Source organism: Macaca nemestrina, chromosome 12 (assembly GCF_043159975.1).
Source record: "Macaca nemestrina isolate mMacNem1 chromosome 12, mMacNem.hap1, whole genome shotgun sequence".
Taxonomy (NCBI): Eukaryota; Metazoa; Chordata; class Mammalia; order Primates; family Cercopithecidae; genus Macaca; species Macaca nemestrina.
The window spans coordinates 126,036,564-126,056,239 of record NC_092136.1 but is presented as its reverse complement, the minus strand read 5'-3'; the positions used below and the strand labels follow the sequence as shown (position 1 = coordinate 126,056,239).

At 53.1% G+C, this 19,676-nt stretch overlaps 1 protein-coding gene and 1 long non-coding RNA gene across 10 annotated transcripts in view; one reads left to right on the top strand and one right to left on the bottom strand.

Moving 5' to 3' along the window:
* The window catches only part of LOC105476237 (kirre like nephrin family adhesion molecule 3), a 579,748-nt gene that overhangs the window by 514,648 nt on the left and 45,424 nt on the right, over positions 1 to 19,676 (top strand). For all 8 annotated transcript variants that reach the window (XM_011731960.2, XM_011731965.3, XM_011731964.3 and 5 more), the window contains one exon: positions 15,019 to 15,176. In XM_011731960.2, the coding sequence (XP_011730262.1) occupies positions 15,019 to 15,176 (158 nt within the window). The remainder of the gene's footprint in view (positions 1 to 15,018; positions 15,177 to 19,676) is intronic.
* Positions 1 to 19,676, bottom strand: part of LOC105476236 (uncharacterized) — a 227,226-nt gene that overhangs the window by 176,312 nt on the left and 31,238 nt on the right. The gene's annotated exons all lie outside the window — the stretch shown is intronic.

The window sequence follows — 19,676 nt, the reverse complement described above, 5'->3', positions numbered from 1 at the left end:
AGCAGCTCATCTTAACACGAGGGAAGGCAGTCTTCAGGCTGACCAGCTGGCTGCCTCCATGACCGAGGACCTACTACGTTTTCTCCTTTAATCCTGCGTGATTCGAGGCACGTATTAGCTCCACTTTACAGACGAGGAAACTGAGGCTCAGGAAGGTTGATAAACTTGTTCAGGGTCACCCTGTGGGGTCATTCCCAGCTCTGTCTGAGAGCAAAAGCTGTGCCCTTTCTTCACCTGCCTGACATCACCTACCAAGGGCTGGAGATGCAGGAGCCTGGCTGGCCCCAAAGCCAGCCCCTCCAACACCAGCAAACTTAATTGAAGGGATGATCAGAGCCAGATGAGGAGTCCCTCCCTGCCCCAGTGAAAATGGCTCAGACGAACATAAGAAGCCCACAGTCCCCTCCTTACCCAGTTACCAAGCTCCTCTTATTCTGAATAAGGGGCTTATTCTCATAGAAAGCACTCTAGTGGCAAAACCAGCCCCATCCCACCTCAACAGTGATGGAGCCAAAGAAGACACCCTGGGGGAAGAGGCCATTCCCTCCCTCCACCTCGGCCTCCTGCGAGCGGCACCCGTGGTGGAAGCTGCGGTGCCACCAAGTTTCTCTCTACCCCTTTCAATACAGGACAGAAGGACTCATGCTGGAGTGCGGGGCGGCCAGCTCCCTGCTGACTTCCACTCTGGAGGTACCTGTGGCTAAAGAGAGGAAGCTCACTTCCAGTGACTGTCCCCATGGGGTATAATGGCCAGACCTCCCTCCCCAGAATGGGGCAAATGTGAAAAATGAGGAAGAGAGGGGATTTCAAAAAATAACTGTAAGGCCAGACTGTAAATGAGAATTAAAGCACTTTCATCTAATGAGTTCTAAAAATAGTGCCCTTTTCAAATGTAGAGGCTTGTACTTTTTGGGGGAAAAAAAAAAAAGAAGGCTCAGGTCGGGAAAAGATGTTGACTTTTTCCTCTTGGGATTCTGGCAAACAGTGGATCTGGTAAATTTGCATAAAGTTGAAAGGTATATTTCAGTGATTTTCTGGGATTCCCTGAAACGACTGTTTGTAGCAAGAGACCTAGAGAACGTGTTTTTGCTTGTTTCCTTCCTTTGAATGCTGCCATTTGGTTTTATGGTCCTCCATCCCAAAGGACTGTGTCTCTCCCCACATCCATCTTCTTCCTGAGCAGGTGACTGGAACCCCACGCCCCCTGTGTCTTTGCCTCTTTGCCTGTCTTACTTTATTTGTGCCCTTCTGTCTCACGGTCACCTCTCTATTCCCTCCTCCGTCTGCCCTGCTGGCCTGTAACCAACTAAGATATGGAACAAATGCATGCTTTTATCTTGCAAAACGCAGTGTTCCTAATCTGTCATCTCAAAAGAAAGCTATTGGAATGTCTTACGCTTATTTTTTAAACCCCTTAACATAATGACCCTCTTCCTGCACCCCTCTGTGTCTGTTGAACCTTCTGAGGCTCCAGGGCGTCGGTAGGCAGGATTTCTAACTGGCCTCGTTTTCGTCCTTACTGAAACCATGAGGCTCCTTGAGGAAGTGGATTTGCCGGATGGGGAGCCCATAGCAAAACCAACCATATCAGTTCTGCTTTCTATTTATGGGACCAGCGGGGACACTCCAAGTCCCCACCTGGCCCCTTTGCTGGGTCAGGATGGCTGCCGAAGTGAACCAACGCAGATCCTCGTGCTAGCGTAGCCTATGGTGCCACCGTTAGGGCTGGGTGGGTGGGGCAGCAGGATCTGAGCCAGACTCCTTGCCAGTTGTGTGACTTGCCCCAAATGCTTTGACTAGTCTATGCCTCAGTTTACCCACCTACGAAATAAGGCTACTGCAAGGGCCACCATACCATGAAGCACGGATTTATACAAGTCCACGGCAGCCACCATGACGGGCTTTTTCCACCAACCCAGCTGTGTTGAGCAAAAGAACCAAATCAGGTTAAGGTCGAAACCACCTGGAGAGCTTTGTGAGCAGCTGCAAGGGGGCATGTGCTGGTTATTCCTGCAAACACACCCTAAGAAGTGCTCTCACCCATCCTGCAGCCATCAGCATAGGAGCTGGGCTGGAGAAAGGAGAAAGTCTCTCGCTCCACAAGACTGGGAGGGTGACTGGAAGCCACCCAGCACCACACACTGGCCTCCCTGCCCTGGCCCTACTCGCCCCTTCCTCTCTCCAGTGTGATGCACTGCCCCATCCCACTGTCCCTTCTCTGCTGGCCTCTCCCAAGCCCTCTCACCCTTGCTGTGCACATGGCGGCCACATAGTGTCCTCTGTCACCTGGAGCCGGCACAAGCACGCTAGTCTGCGTGTGTGCAAATCACTGCGGCTCCCTTCTCTACCCACCTCCCTTCCTCCACTCCACATACAGCCTAGGATTTACATGCCTGCTCAGTATTAATGAAACACCCGTCTCCTCACAAGTAGCTCCACCCTGAGATGCTCAGATCCTCTTTCAGGGTTTAACCAAAAATCAACAGATCACTCACCCTCCCTAATTTAAGGAGGGAACCAAGCCACCGCTGACTTTGACCCTGACAGCACCTGGCTCCCTTGCACTGGCCCAGCCCTCCCTCCCTTGGGGGCTCCTGCCTAAAGGCAGCGAGGCTGCCCGTCGCATCTGCACAGCAGTGGGATCTCTGGGTCTGTGACTTCCTTGTCATCACTCTGGTGGTTTGAAGGTGCTTTGAGGCAAGGTACTGACCGTTCCATCTTGGGAGTTCAGGGCTGGGCATGGAACAAGGTAATAGCAGAACATGAGATGGAAACAAGCCCATTTTACATGCAATATGCTACTCTCTGCCCCCATGTGGAGTTACTTATTGAATAAACAATAATAATACTAAGAGCTAAAATTTAGTGGGTTCTTACTACAGTGCCAAGCTCTGGGACAAGACACTGCATAACTCTTACATTAACTCATTTAAACAGCACACCAGCCCTGTACAATAGCTACTATAATATCTATGACATTAATATCATCCAGCACAGAGCATTTGCACATGGTCACACGGCCAGTGAGTGATGGAGCCAGAAGCCCAGCCAGGCACTCTGACTTCAGGGCCTCCCTTCTTATCCCCTAAACAATATGAGCTCCAGCTGAGAAGTAGACGTCCCAGTGTCCCAAACCTTTGCAGGGGACCTCTGAAGTCAGCTAGTTCAGGGTCCCCCCACCCCCAGGTTAGGGGCAGAACTGAAACAGCCTCCAGCACACCTTCCCCAAGCTACATGCCATCATCCTAAACCTGCATCTTGCTCCTTGTTCCTCTTTTCTGTCTGTCCCCAACCTCGTTGGAGACATGTCTGTGCTATTGTGCCGCCAAATATATTGGATGCCATATCCTTTAAAAATCCCATTTGTGGCCGGGCACGGTGGCTCACGGCTATAATCCCAGCACTTTGGGAGGCCGAAGTGGGCGGATCACCTGAGGTCAGGAGTTTGAGACCAGCCTGGCCAACATGGCAAAACCTCATCCCTACTAAAAGTACCAAAAAACATTAGCAGGTGCTAATTAGGTGGCAGGTGCCTGTAATCCCAGCTATTTAGGAGGCTGAGACAGGAGAATCGCTTGAACCCAGGAGGCAGAGGTTGCAGTGAGCCAAGATTGCCCCATTGCACTCCAGCCTGGGTGACAAGAGCGAGACTCAATCTCAAAAAAAAAAAATCCCATTTGCATCTTGCCCCACATCTTCTTAATGTAGACCTAAGTGGAGGTGGGGAGAGTCTGAAGAGGGGGAAAGCATACCTACATTAATTAAATCACATATACATAATTAACACATCTACAGGATTGCCAGATAAAATACAGGACACCCTGTTAAATGTGAATTTCAGATAAACATACACTACCATTTTTTAATTTATCTGAAATTTACATTTAACAGGGCATACTGTTCTTTGATTTGCTAAGTCTGGCAACCCTACCCATATCCCAGCTCCGCTGCTTACTAGCTATGTGATGTTGGGCAAGTAACTTAACTACTTTGTGGCTGGTTCCTCACCTCCAAAATATGCATCATCGTTGTATCTACCTTATATAGAGTTGTGAGGATCAAAGGATATCTGTAAAGCACACAGAAGAGTTCTTGCTCTGTGGTAAGCCCTATATCAATGTTAGCTATTATTCATATTATCGGTGCTGTTTTTTTATGACTGCATCCAAGATAATACACTAGGCGGTGGGAGACAGGCAAAGAGGCATCAAGACTCCTACCCTGCAACTGTGGGGAACCTGAAACAAGTCCACAGGTCAATGCAATGTGACGTGGTGTAAGAGGTGCTCAGCTGGGGAGGGGGGCTTCTAATTCAATGGGGTCAGGCAAGGCACCAGGCAACAAGTAATTATCAAGTGCTCACTATGCCAGACACTGAACTAAGTACTAGAGAGAGAATTTGGCAAGCCAGCCCTCAAGGAGCTCACAGCCTCGGGGGAACAGCAGGCAGTAATGGCGCCAGGCACCACGTGTACCTGCCGAGGTGGGCACATGGTCTTGTGGCAGTGCAGAGGCTGCAGGCAGGAGAGGCAGGGGTCGAGATTGAGAGAAGACTTCCTGGAGGAGGCAACAATAGCCTGAGTCTTAAAGAATAACCAAGAGTTAACAAGGCATGATAGGCCTTTGAGCTGATTGAAAAGAGGCTGGGATTCCAGCCAGTTAAGACTCAGGCAAGGAGATTCCCAGCAAAGGGAACTTCACAAGCCAAAGAGTGTAGTTGTAAGAGGGCAGGCTATCCTTATAGAAGAGTGAACAGTCACACAGGAGAAAGCTACAGAGATGACGCCTCACTGGAGAGAACCGGGGAATGCCCCCATGATAAGGAATTGATTTTTGTGCTGGAGAAGTGGGAGTCATTGAACATTGTGAGCAGCAGACGGAGCGTCCAGAATAGTCACCTGGCCGAAGTGGAGGGAGAATGGATCGGAGGGAAGTGGAGAGACAGTTGATGCCGTGGGCCCAGTTCTGAATCAAACAGCAGGGGACTACAGGGTTACATCAGTTAGCTTTTGCTGCTGCAGGGAAGAAAAAGTAATATATTTCCCTCATTCATTACAAGGTTTGCAGCTGACACCTCTGTAACAAAAGATAGATTAACAAGAGAAAAGTGCAACAAATGTATTTAACCAAAGTTTTATGTGAGCTTTCAGAAATGAAGGCCTCAGCGCCATGGGGAAACTGTGTATTTGCAGGCTTATGTTCAATGAAGAACTGGCAATTGTGCAGAAATGTGACTGGACAAAAAAGGGGCTATGACCTCATGGTAACGAACTGGAAGAACTTAGCAAGGCCTTGCTTGCATTCCTCTTGGAGTTCCTGTGCACCATTTCTTTCCTCTGAGCGTAGGGCAGGATCCCTCTGGAATGAGGATCTCATGACCTAGTTTCAGGGGAGATGGGTCAAAGAATTTTTTACAGCTAGCTCTCGCCCAGGAAGGCAGGGGATTGGAGAGTAATCTTTTTGCTTCTGCTGTTTTCTCAACTTTTAAGATACGATATCTTGGAGTATTGTGTTCTGAGCACTGATACTACATAATAAACCACCCCAAAACTGTAAGTCAGCAATCTGGGCTGAGCTCAGCTAAGACAATTCATCACACAGGACTCATATGTGCCTTGGCAGCCCATAAGTAGTGTGTGCCTCAGTAGGCACAGAATGCGGGGGGCCCGGAGGGAGGGGTTTCCAAGCCAAGCAGGGCAGCGTGGAATCACCCATGGGAGTAGCAGGGTCTTCACCCAGTTCCCAGCAGGACAGAGCAGGGAAAAGGACATAGACATCTGCTTTACCAAGGGGACAATCTGGGACGTCTAAGTCCCAGCTCCCCTGCCCATCTATCACCTTTCAAAGGAATGAGCCCAGTCTGCTTAGAGAACCAATAACATGCCACATCATATATCAGACCCTTTATAAAGCATTTTCCCATGTTGTATCTTCCTTGACCCTGGCAACTATACAGTGAACCTGGTTTTGTTATTTTATTTCATATTTTACAAATGAGGACACTGAGGCACAGAGAGGCTAACCAATTTTCCCTTGGCCACAAGCCAGTAAACATAGCACCCAGGATTTAAACCCAAGCTGCCCAACCTTCAAGTTAGCGACGCAAAAGGAAAGGGGCAGGCCAGACTGGTGGCTCACGCCTGTAATCCCAACACTTTGGGAGGCTGAGGCAGGTGGATCACCTGAGGTCAGGAGTTCGAGACCAGCCTAGCCAACATGGTGAAACCCCGTCTCTACTAAAAATATAAAAATTAGCCGGGCATGATGGCAGGCACCTGTAATCCAAGCTGCTCAGGAGGCTGAGGCAGGAGAATTGCTTGAACCCAGGAAGTGGAGGTTGCAGTGAGCCGAGATCATGCCATTGCATTCCAGCCTGGGCAACAAGAGTGAAAAATCCATCTCAAAAATAAATAAATAAATAAATAAATAAAGGAAAGGGGCAATTGGGGAAGAGTAATTTACTCCAACAACTGCAGGTGGCTCTTATCCACAAGGAGGAATTGAGGTAAGAAGTGATGGAAAGCAAGGCTAAAGAGTCGGCAGTGGCCAAGAAGTTCAGACTATTCCGATGGCAAAGAGGGACTTTCAGAGGATTTGAAACAGAGGAATGCTAGATATTCAGCACATGGTGGGTGAATTACTGGTTGACTGGATGGGTGAATAATCAGACTTTTGTAACAGTCACTGTGGAAAAGCACAGAGGACTGGAGTTGGAGGGGAGATGCAGTATTATAATCCAAGCAAAAAATGATAATGGCTGAGCCAGGAAGCCTGTGAGAATGGAAAGAGACAAATCTGAGTGATATTTCAGAGGGTTAACCAGGCTGGTTGGCAAGGCAAGGTGACGGAGAGTGGAATCCAGAAAGAGCCCCAGATTTCTGACTTGGTCCCCAAACAGTGGGACCGTTCTCCAAAATACGGAATATGGGGAGGGATGGGTGTCCGGGAGAGGTGGTGAGTTTGGTGTCACACCTGCTGAACTTTGAAGGCCCGTGGACAGTTGGGTCATGACTCTGGAGCTCAAGAGAGAGGTCTGGCCCGAGATGCTTCTTGGGAATTTATCAGCATAAAGATGTGAGTTGAGTTCACAGAAAAGTGAAGGTTTTTCATTTGATAGTGTGTCAAATGAGATACGGCCAGCAAGAGCTAACTAGGGAAGACCAACATTTAAGGGGTGGGAAGAAAACAAAAAGTAACAACCAGAGAGGAAGGAGAAAAGCCAGGAGGGAATCCTGGAGGCCAATTTAGGATGTATCTATTCCCCACCCAGTGTTATTCTCCTTTTAGTGCTTATCAACACCTAACCTTATATTATGTACGTATTTGTTTATTCATTGATGGTCTCTCTCTCCCACTAGAAGGCAAACTCCACTAGGGCAGAAGCTTCTTGTCCCTAGTGCAGAGAAAGGGACTAGTGTATAGTAGGGGCTCAATACGAATTTCTCCAAAGAATGTTCAGGTAGCACTGGGAAGCTGACCCTTTAAAACCAGGTCCCCTCCCTCCTGTCTATACCTCCTGCAGTTCTGCATCGTGGCCATTAGGTGGCGCATCCGTGTAAGTGAGGAAACCGGAGGCTGGGATTACACGCGGCCCAGAACGTGAAAACCGCGCACAACCACAAAAGGGAGCAAAGACTTGGGGGGACCACAAACATCATTCGTCCGTTCCCTTAGCAGACATCGCTGCAGCACCAACTGCGAGCCAGGCTCATGCTTCCTGGGGCCTTCTGAAATTCAGATTGCGGGAGGGAAGGGAGGAGAGTGCCTGCCAGGTCTGAAGGCCCCCTGGGACGGGCAGAGAGCCTGCTTTGCAGAACTGTAGGGCCAGGACAAAGGCAGGGGTTAAGGGAAGGGCTGCTGCAGCTGCGGGGACAGTCTGGGAGCTGCTCTAACTCCAACAGAACATATTGTAGGGTCAAAAAAACTCGAGTCTAAATTCCAACTTCACCACTTATGGCTGTGTGATCTTTGCCAAGTAATTTGCCCTCTCTGAGTCTCAGCTTCTTAACCTATAAAATGAAGACCCTAATAGTCCCTGACTCAAAAGATATTGGGAATAAAGTGGGAGGGCCTTGGCACAGCACTTTTCACACAACCACAAAGCTAAATATTACTCCTAAAAAGTAGACATGATAACCAACATTTGTGTAGCCCTTTACAATGTTCTCTGTGTATCTTCCATAGTGTAAGGGAATCCTCATTATAACGGTGCAAGATAGGTATTTTTATTATCTCACTTCCCAGATAAGAAGACTAAGGTTGTCAGATTATATAACTTGTCCGCAATCATATGGTTCATAAAGTGATGGACTCAAGTCAAGTTGAGCTCAGCAAATGTATATGCCACCCTGTGCCCTGTGCAGCGGGCGGGCACTCTGCGGGGAGATGGGGATCCGGATAGAGATCATGGTTCAGGGAAGAGACACACACACAGAGATTTCCATAGGCTGTGGCAGCTAGTGAGTCAGGGGATGCCCGGGATGCTGTGGGATCGTAGACAGAAGCCCTATATATTTGGCCCAACTGGGAGATTCTAGAAAGGCCCCTCAGAGAGGGTGCCCTCTGAACTAAGTCTCTCAAAGGGTGTGTAAGAGTGACCCAGGAGAAGACCAGTGATCCAGGAGAATGCCAACATTCCAAGCTAAAGAAATGGCATACACAAAGGAACCTGTTCTGAAACAAGATTGTGTAACTCCAAAGCCAGTAAGCAGGGAGCAGTCTACTCCTTTCTCTGGCCTGCCCCGGGGGAGCGAAGGGAGCAGGAAGCCTGTGAAGGGATCAAGGGTCCCCATACGTGCTCTTCGTCCAGCGAGTCTTCCCTTCATAGCACTGTCAGTTTGTCATGATTTCTACCTAGGAACCCTTAGAGCAGCGCTCCTCCAGCTTGAAAATGTATATGAATTGTCTGGGGTCTTTTGAAAGGCAGATTCTGACTTAGGAGGTCTGAGGTGGAGAACAAGAGTCTGCTTTTCTAACAAGCTCCCAGGAGGTGCCAAGGCTGCACACACATCCATCTTGGGCACCGGCCTGGAGTGACAAGGGCCTCCCCATCAGCTCTAAGACGGCAGCCCGTGTATGGCTTCACTCAGCTATCATAGCCTCAGCTTGTGAGGTGGAGAAGGCTGGTGAGAGAAAGGTTGGGAGGGAGGCAGGCAGGAGGGCAGGGCACACGGCAGGCTGACTGCAGGGCTGCAGCAGGGAATGTGGGGACAGAGAAGATGCTGACGGTGAGGGAGATGCACCCCGAGGCCTCAGCATCCTCCCTCCACTGTAGTCAGTGCTGGAACTCCTAGCACCGACTCTCCCAGAGCCCCTGCGGCAGAACAAAAGCAAAGAACCCACAAACGTCCTCCTCCCTGCTCAGCCAAGTGTCTCTGATCTGTCACCACACTCAGCCTGCCACCTCTCCCATCCTATGTTCCAGACAAATCAGAGGACAGCAGCCACGGAAAAGCAGGCTGAGAACCAGCTCCCAGCGCCAAGCCCTCCTCAGCCAGGCTTCCCCTTCTCCAGGAGAGGCATGAGCACCAACCCTGATGCCACAGCAAGCAGCAGAGTTCCTACACTGCTATCCCAGCTGGCCTCAGAAGGGTCCCCGCTTTGCCCTCCTCCCTCCCACTACTCACCCAGCCCACTCCCAACTCTACCCAATGCACACACACATGCATGTGCATACATATATACACATATATACACACACACTTACATACACAGGTATACACGTGTACACACATACATACACATGTATACACAAGTAGATACACATGTACATATATGTACACATATACACACATGCATATATACATACATATACACATACACACACATAGACACATACACACATTCACGCATATACATGCACACACACATATACACATACAACGTGTACACACATATATACACATACACACATATACACACGTGCACACATATATACACACACACATACACACACACACAAGATTAAAAACGCTGACCTCAGAAGCCAAAGCCCATGATAACCACACCCCCAGCCCCATCCCCACTCCCCTTCTGAGGGTCTTTTATTTAACAAATAATATTCAACACATATTTCTTTAGCGCCTGCTATGTGATACATCAATATCACAATGACCAAGATAGATAAGGTCTTTGCTGTCCTTTCTAGAATGGTGACAGATAATAAATGAACCCAGTGATCCAGACAGTGCAGGGGTGGGTAGTGGAGAGTCAGTGAGGGGCTCTTGAAGCTGCACCTTCATTGACAGGAAGAGCCAGCAGAGTGAGGAACAGAAAAAAGCATTCGACAGAGAGGACCAGGGCAAGACCGGCCCTGAAGGAGCCAGGTTTGCTGAGCAGCAGAGAGCCAGTGGGGCCAGGGCCTGCTGAGTAAGGAGTGGCCGGAACAGACTGAGGCCCCAGGGGCAGCAAGGGCTGTGGGTGCCAGTGCTTGCAGGCAATGCCTACTCTCCTTCAGCAGGAAGCCCCTGGAGGGTTTTGTGTTCGTGATGGGCCACTCTGCCAGCTCTGTGGGGAACTCATTGCTCATTGAGTTAAATGAGAACCAGTCTTGCTTTCCAAAGGGCTGGGCATCTGTGAGGTTCTCCTCCATGCAGTATCGGGGCAGGACGGTGGCCCTGTTGGTCCCCCAGCCCTCCAGCTGGTCGGTGGATCAGCCATGCTCAGAGGCCGGCCATCCAGGCTGATGGAGCATCGAGGAGTTCCTGGAAGCCCAGCCAGGTCCCATTGGGTGACCAAGTGGACACTGGAGGGAATTCCCTCAGTGCTGTCCTTGTCCTGGCACCAAGAGAGTTTTTCCAGCCTGCTCAGACGAGGCTGGCCAGCCTGACAAACTGTCTCTAAAAAACAGGGAGTATAGAGGTTAGAGAGAACCTTAGTGCGTGAAATAGATGAAAACTTTACCTCTCCAGTTGGAGCCAGGATGTGCATCCCAAGCCCACCCTCACCCTTCTTTGCTCTCATCATTGGTAACTTTGGGTCAGCCTCTTGCGCTCTCTGGCCTCAGTTTCCCTCTCCCCATGCCACCTCTCCACCAGAAACCCCACTGTCTTTGGCAGCAGAACTTGGGGAAAGCTCTTGGGGGCTCCCTCCCACACACAGGGAAAGGGACAGGTGCCCCTACTGCCCACCCACACAAGGCAAAGTCTTCGGAGCTGGGCAGGGAAGGGCAGAGCAGGGAGGGAGACCGAAGCTGCCTGCTACAGAATGGCCAACGGGAGAGTAAACTGTAAAGAGCTCAGCATCCCATGATGATGTGTTTCTTTCATAATCAATGCTCCAGGAGCCAGCTGGGTGCAGGAGTGTCACTCAGCCACCCCTAGCTAAGGCCACGCTGTGGCCTCTCAGGCCAGCTTCCAGCTCTGGGGACCCACTCCGCCTGGTACCCACTCTGTCCTCCCCAGGCCTCAGTGCCCCAACAGTTAATGCCATTTTTTCCCTGACTGACAACAAGCACACCACCAAAACAGTCAACTATTTTTATCTCTGGATTAATCACGAAAAGGCTAACGCTTCCACCTTCCTTGTGATTAAAAATTAGAAGCCCAAACTCTATAGTGGTTGAGGATAATAACCAATCCTGCAAGGGGGTGATGAATAATGCATCTCCGGGTGGGGGCTGCTCCAAAACTTCCTCCCCTGCCCACTGCCCGGCCCAGCCTGGCCGAGTCTGAATGGGGAGGTAATGAGGAGCCCCCTTCCACGCCAGACACAGCTGCCAAGAGCGACTGCTGATTTCTCTTCAGCCTGCCGGCCCCCAAACATCCCCCCTCCTCACCGACCCCCACCCCACCCCAGCCCCCACCCCCCATCTGGTGTGCAGTGAGGCGAAGACCAATCAATAATGCATGGCTACATGAATACCCAGCGTGATAACCACTTATTTGGGAAGATGTAATCAGGCCCCATTCTGAGGGTGGCTGTGTGTGCGTGGCTGTGTGTGTGCCTGAGCACTCCCACAACACACCCCACTCCCTCCTCCCCCGTCCATGCTCCCTCTAATCCAATATTCCAGTAACACAACACTCCAGCCACAAGCAGGAAGGGCCTGTCCTCTGGGTCTTGGATTCTCAGGAAGGCCTTGGTGGCTGCACTGTGCTCGGAGCAAGCAGTGGCTCCTGTACCTCAGGCCAGAGCCCAGAAAGCTGTTTCTGCCATGGGACCCCCTGGGGAGCTCCCCAAAGTCCTGATGCCTGGGGTCCCCTCCAGAGACTGGACTTGGCTGCTCAGGGTGCCGCCTGCCAGTGAGGTTTGAAAACCTCTGCAGAGGAGTATGCAGTCAAGACTTCAAACCCCTGCTCAAGGCCCAGCGAATGTCAGTGCTGGAGAGCAGTCAGCTCCCAGATCCTCCTTGCTCTCACGTTTGCACCTGAAGCCACCCTGAGAGAAGGGGCTTCCTGCTCCACCCTCTGCTCTCAGGCACTTTCCACAGTCACTGGGAAGGCTGAGGCCCCAAGTATCCAGGCTGTCCCCAGGGCTCCACGTGGCTCTTTTTCCAGGCCCTCAGCTAGCTCATGGAGCCTGAGCTCCTCCATCCTGGTCAGGGAGGCTGCTTCGAAGAAAGAAGGTTGAAGGCTGGTCACCTCTGAGCCCGGCTCTTCCCACTGGAAGGCCCCTACCCACCGCGTGGAGATGCAATTCCCCTCCTCCGCAAGCGGTTGCACCCACCCCTGCTTGGTGGAAAGCCCTAATCTGCCTCCCTTTTGCCCTGTGGCCAGGCCCACCCCAAGGAGGTCCGTGGGCACTAATGGAAGGGTGCGGGGCGGGCGGCTGGGGGGTCGTCTTCTCCATCCACCCCATTCCCGCCTGCTTCCTCCGGGCCTCCAGAAGGCCTGGCTCGAGAGCCCAGGGCCAGGCAGGGTTGCATGAGGCAGACTCTGTTCCTGAGCCAGGATCTCGGTGGAGTCCAGGGCTCGCTGCCCCTGGGATCAGCTTCTTGGAAGCCGGGGGAGGTTGTTGATTCCTCAGGAAATGGCACTGCTGTGCTGTTAGTGTCGGAGCAGGCCTCCAAGGCTGGGCAGGGAGGGCAAGGCAGCTGGTCTGAAGGTTTGCTTCTTGGCTTCTTACTGGGCCCCCATGGGGGCTTCCTGTCCCTCCTGGAGCTTTCGGAGAAGCCGGAGTGGACCAGGAGAGGTGCTGATGGGGCGATGCCCTGGGAAGGGAAGGGAAACTCCCATGCAGGCCGAGTCTGGAAGGCTGAGCCAGCGGAGTCAGGACGGCCTGGAGCTGTGACTGTCCGGCTCTGAACTTCTCCAGCCCAGAGTCCCGAGCACAGAGCCTGCATAGAAGGGTGGGCTTTCTCTGGCCACCAGGCACAGAGGACCCTTTGTGCTAGGTCCCCAGACCCCTGTTATCCAACTACCCCTTCTCTGTTTGCTGTGTACACAGACGGCTCACGTCTTGATGTGTCCGGAAGCCCTGGGCCTCTCTCAGCCTCCAGAGCTTGTGGGTCCAGCTCCTCCCGGGGGAAGGGAAACAGGGATTCCTCAGAGAACAGTCGCCTCATCTCCTGTCCCTTCTGTGGCCTGTCCAGGGAGCAGCAGAGGCCTGAGACCCTCAACATGTCCCCAAGCACAAGCATGGGAAGAGGCTGTGCCCTAAGGCAAGGCACTTCACATCTCCAGGCCCTCCTCCGAGCCATGACCATCCGCCGTCCTTCGGCCCATAGTCCTCATGGGAATCAAAGGGGTGACTCCATTGGGGCCAGCAAATGTCAGTGGAGCTTCCCCCAGGCACAGGGCTCTGTGCTGGGCACTGCGGAGACCGTGCTCTGACGTGGATGCCCCCTGCTCCTGGCACTCGGGATCCCTTGACGGGAGCCACCCGTCTCTGACCCTGCTACAAAATGCAGTGGGAAGGCCGGGACAGGAAAGAATCAGGCCGCCTCTGGGGATGAAGGAGCTGGAGCCACTCCGGAGGAGTCAGGAGCTCAGGAGATGCCAGCACTTGCGTAGCCCTCCGAAGCGCTGGCTCCACCCTGAAGGGCTGCCCTGTACCCTGCCCCCTGCCAGGGAAGGGGCCGGCCTGGTGCTCCCAGGTTCCCTGGGCCTGGCCTCCAGCCCTGGCTCTGCCACCATGTGACCTTGAGCCAGTCGCTAATCTTGCTGGAACTCGGCTTCCGGATCTGTGTCTTTGGGGTGATAATGTGGACCTCACCAGACTATTGTGAGGACTAACACAGACAGCAGGTGTGACAGTGCTTCATTTAAAGAAAAAAGAAGAGCTGGGCGCCATGGCTCACGCCTGTAATCCCAGCACTTTGGGAGGCTGAGGCGGGCCGATTACCTGAGGTCAGGACGTTGAGACCATCCTGGCCAGCATGGTGAAACCCCGTCTCTACTAAAAATACAAAATGTAGCCAGGTGTTGGCCGGGCGTGGTGGCTCAGGCCTGTAATCCCAGCACTTTGGGAGGCAAGGCAAGCAGATCACCTGAGATCAGGAGTTTAAGACCAGCCTGACCAATATGTTGAAACCCCATCTCTACTTAAAATACAAAAAAAATTACTAAGGCGTGCTGCCACGTGCCTGTCGTCCCAGCTACTTGGGAGGCTGAGTCAGGAGAATCGCTTGAACCTGGGTTGAACCTGGGAGGCAGAGGTTGCAGTGAGCTGAGATCGCGCCACTGCACTCCAGCCTGAGTGACAGAGAGAGACTTCGTCTCAAAAAAATAAAAAGAAAAAAGAAGTTAAAAAGAAAGAAGCCACAGACATCGCCTGGGCCACAGAGCTCTGCTACCAGGCCTGGTAGTGCAGGCTGAGGCTGCTGGCCCTGTCCCCTCTCGGCTGGGCCTGAGCAGGGATGCGATGACTGGCGGGAATAGCCTCCACTGTAAGCACGCAGTGCACATGTCAGGGATCACTGCGGGTGCTGCTCTCATCGTTACGATACAAGCAGATGATGCATTTTATCAACGTATGATAATTATTATTTGTCATCATCTCCACAAAATCCTCCCAGCCCGCCTGCCGTCCTACCTGAGGAAGCAGCCTCAGCCTGACCTTCTGCTTCTCTCCCCGCAGTGCCGCCTGATGACCCCGTCATCCTGGGGGGCCCTGTGATCAGCCTGCGTGCGGGGGACCCTCTCAACCTCACATGCCACGCAGACAATGCCAAGCCTGCAGCCTCCATCATCTGGTTGCGAAAGGGAGAGGTCATCAATGGGGCCACCTACTCCAAGGTGAGGCCTGGAGGGGAGGGGGTGGGTGTGGGTGGGCTTCAAGAGGAGTGTGCGGGGAGGGGGCTAGGGGGACAGGGAGTTGATGGGGAGGAGGCTAGGTAAGGAGGGGGCTAAAAGGAGTGGGGCCTGGATGAGGAGGGGACTAGGAGGGGTGGAGGTTAAGTAGAGAGGGAGCTAGGTGGGGAGGGGGGTAACAGGGGAGGGGCTGGGGGATTAGGTAGAAGGGGAATGGTGGGGGGCTGGTGGGGAAGAGGCTGGAGGTTAGGTAGAGAAGGGGATGGTGAGGGCTGGGGGAGGGGCTGGGGGTTAAGTAGAGGGGGGTGGTGGGGGGCTGGTTGGGAGGGTCCGCGGGGTTAGGTAGAGAGGAGGATGGTGGGGGCTGGGGGGAGGGACTGGGGGGTTAAGTAGAGGGGGGTGGTGGGGGGCTGGTTGGGAGGGTCTGCGGGGTTAGGTAGAGAGGAGGATGGTGGAGGCTGGTTGGGAGGGGCTGCGGGGTTAGGTAGAGAGGAGGATGGTGGCGGCTGGTTGGGAGGGGCTGCGGGGTTAGGTAGAGAGGAGGATGGTGGAGGCTGGTTGGGAGGGGCTGGGAGGTTAGGTAGAGAGGGGTCGGGGGGGCTGGTTGGGAGGGTCTGCGGGGTTAGGTAGAGAGGAGGATGGTGGCGGCTGGTTGGGAGGGGCTGGGGGGTTAGGTAGAGAGGAGGATGGTGGGGGCTGGTTGGGAGGGGCTGCAGGGTTAGGTAGAGAGGAGGATGGTGGGGGACTGGTTGGGAGGAGCTGGGGGGGTTAGGTAGAGAGGAACATGGTGGGGGCTGGTTGGGAGGGGCTGGGGGGTTAGGTAGAGAGGAGGATGGTGGGGGCTGGTTGGGAGGGGCTGGGGGGTTAGGTAGAGAGGAGGATGGTGGGGGCTGGTTGGGAAGGGCTGGGGGGTTGGGTAGAGAGGAGGATGGTGGGGCCTGGTTGGGAGCGGCTGGAGGGGTTAGGTAGAGAGGGAGATGGTAGGGGCTGGGAAGAGGGACTGAGGGGTTAGGTAGAGACGGGGATAGTGGGGTCTGAATGGGGAGGGAACCAGCTCCCCTGTGTGTCTCTGCAGCTGTCCCTCTGTCCTGTCCCTTTTGGTTTCTCTCACTCTTTGTCTCCCTGTATCTTTCTTTGCGCTCTCACTCTGTGTCACTTTTTCTCGCTCATGCTGTGGTTCTCCTACTCATTTGTGTGTGTGTCCATCCCTTTATCTGACTTGTGCGCGCGCTCTCTCTCTCTCTCTCTCTATGTCCTAGGGTAACTGCTGGGGAAGACCCTAACAATAGACCATGGTCAGATGAGGAGACTCAGGCACAGTAGTGGCCAGGGTCTAGGGGTGCAGATAAGACGCAGGATGCAATCACAGTCTGAATCTTTGTGGCTTCCAAAATTCCTATGTCGAGATCCTAACCCCCAGGTATTAGGAGGTGGGGACTTTACTAGATGATTAGGTCATGGGGGTGGAGCCTCATAAATGGGATCAGTGCAGAGGCCTGAGGGAGACCCCTTGTCCCTTCCACATTGTGAGGACACAGTGAGAAGAGGGCATCTGTGAACCAGGTGTCTGTCCCTCAATAGAAAACAAATCTGCCTTGATCTTGGACTTCCCGGCCTGCAGAACAGTGAGACATACATTTCTGTGGTTTCTCAGCCATCCAGTTTATGGTGTCTTGTTATAGCAGCCCAACTGGGCTACGACAGATGCCCAGTTAAATTTGAGTTTGAGAAAAATAATAACCTTTTAATATAAATATCTTCCAAATACTGCATGGGACATACAAGCCATACTTATACTAAAGAAAATAGTCATTAAATATCTGAAATTCACATTTAACTGAGTATCCTGTATTTTATTTGCCAAACCTGGCCACTTTCCAGGGCTGCCAGGTGAAGCTGTTTAGGCTCCACCATCTCCAAGGTGCCTGGCTCAGGGGCCAGGGAGGGCTGAAATCCAGCCCATAATCCCTTGCCCAACAGCCCTGGCCCTGCTGTGTCTACCAACAGGGGTGCTTGCCTCTAATTCACACACGATACCAAGGGCTGGAAGCACCCTGAACTGGCCCCCGTATTAATTGTGTCTTTAAAATGTTGTGTATTTTATGATGCTTTGACATCTGGGGCCTTGCAGACCCAGGAAAGGACCAGGGTAAGCTAATTCCTAGAGACAGCAAGCATGCTTTGTATCAAAGCAGACCAACCAATCCGGAGCCCAGGCCCCCACAGCCTTTTTCATCAGGCTCTATAGTCCAGGATGTTATGCCCCTACCCTAAATCTCCCCAGGGCCACACATCAGACCACCCCTACAGCTCAGGGCCCAGGGAAATTATTCAAGCTATCCGATCCTAAGCCTGCTGAGCCACCAACCCTGCCTCACCAATCCTTCCTAAGAAAGCAAGCCACAGCAGGGGCTCTGCCCATACTGTCCCCACACCTCCCACCCCGGCCCCCACTGACCCTGGGGCCTCCCCTTCCTCTGGGAAACAGGAGTAGCAAACTGTCTTTTCTTTCTTTTTTTTTTTTTTGTTTTGAGACAGAGTTTCACTCTTGTTGCCCAGGCTGGAGTGCAGTGGCGTGATCTCGGCTCACCGCAACATCCGCCTCCTGGGTTCAAGCGATTCTCCTGCCTCAGCCTCCGGAGTAGCTGGGGTTACAGGCACGTGCCATCATGCCCAGCTAATTTTTTTTCTTTTTTTGTATTTTTAGAAGAGACAGGGTTACTCCATGTTGGTTAGGCTGGTCTCCCAACCTCAGGTGATCCGCCTGCCTCTGCCTCCCAAAGTGCTGGGATTACAGGAGTGAGCCACCGTGCCCAGCCGCAAACTGTCTTTTCAACGGCAGTTGTCTCCTGATCTGTTGGTCTCCCTCTACCTGAATAAAGACAAAATTTCAGATACCTTTTTAAACAGCCCCCACCAAACTCCACTGAACAAAACTGCATAGAGTCCCACATGGGGTTAATGTACTGCAGAGACTTTAAGATGAACGAGGCCTTACAGGATAGCTGGGCCGACCTCTTTTGTCTGCAGCTAGAAAATTGAGGCCTAGTGGGGAAGTGGCTGTCCTTCTCAGTGGTGGAGTGGGCAATGCCAGGCCTGGAACCACAATCTCCTGACGCCCCGGCCTCTGCCCTTGCCCATGCTCCTCCCAGGGCAAGCCGACCCCAAGCTCTGCAACTGAACGCCTCCAGAACGCCTTCTCGCCCCAGCTCTGAGGTTTTCCTTAGACTCAGAGACTGGGGAGGTACACGGCCTGGTCCCCGCGACCCACCGGTCCTCTCAGCAGTCCTGGAAAGATAACCAGCACCTTGGCCATCCGAGGAGGATGTGAGACAGGCCCGTCCCTGCTCTGAGGGTGTGTCCTTCCTGTCCCAAACTGACCACCTGCCAAGAAGTCACTCCAGGGCTGCTGATCAAGCACCCAGCACCTGGTTCCAGAACCCAGGGCAAACTCCTGCCCTCAGACACAAGTCCAGGGATGAGGTGGCCACCTCTTGGAAGACAAACCCCTCCCTTCTGTCCTGGGCTGGAGCCACCGTGTCGTGTTATATAATACAAGGATAAGACACAGAGAGAGGGTTGTCCAGAGGAGAATGAAAAGGAAGGACAGGGGCTTTCCTTCCAGTCTGAGCGCCTGTCCCATCCCTTCCTGAAGATAGGCCAGCCTGGCCCCTGGCAGGGTCAATGTCCTGCAGAGGACACACGCCATCAGGTGGAGAGAGAGGTCAGGGTCACTCTGCTGGACCTGTCCTGGGATCACCTTGAGCTCAGCATGTCGTCCTTGTCTACATCATGAAGGCCCCTCGGAGAGCCTGGTGCCGTGCTTCTGCACAGCAGGGCGGGGGACCCCGTCCATGCTCCTGGGCCTGTGACGTCAACAGCAGCGCCAGGCAGCCCCAGGCCTGGGTTCCAGGTTCCACTGCATAACTTCAGACAACCCCCTCCCTTGGCCTCTGTTTCCTCATCTGCAAAATGAAGGTATTGGATCAGACACTCCGGAAGGGAAACAGATTCCTCGGGGGACAGTTACCTCAGATGGTCTCCTGCCCCTCTTTGGCTTGTCCAGGGAGCAGCAGAGGCCTGAGACCCTCAATGTGTCCCTAGACATGAGCATGGGAAGAGGCCCTGTGTCCCGAGGCAAGGCACTTCATTTCTCTGGGCCTCTCCTCCAAACCATGGTCATCCACCATCCTATGCACCTGTCCACCCTATGCCCAGTGGTTCTCACGGAGACCAAAGGGGTGACCAGCAGAGCCAGCACACGTCAGTGGAGCTTCCCCGGGCACAGGGCTCTGTGCTGGGCATGGAGAAGCTACAAGCCTGTGACGTGGAGTACACCCAGCAGGGTGCACAGTCTGGGGCTCCTATGGATCAGGCTCTAGGGGCTGTCCAAGCAACCCCTCTGCTTCCCCTCCCAGGGGCCCAGCCTACCTCCTCATCCCCCAGGGCTGCAAGGAGCCCTGCCATAGGCCAGCAGCACTCCTG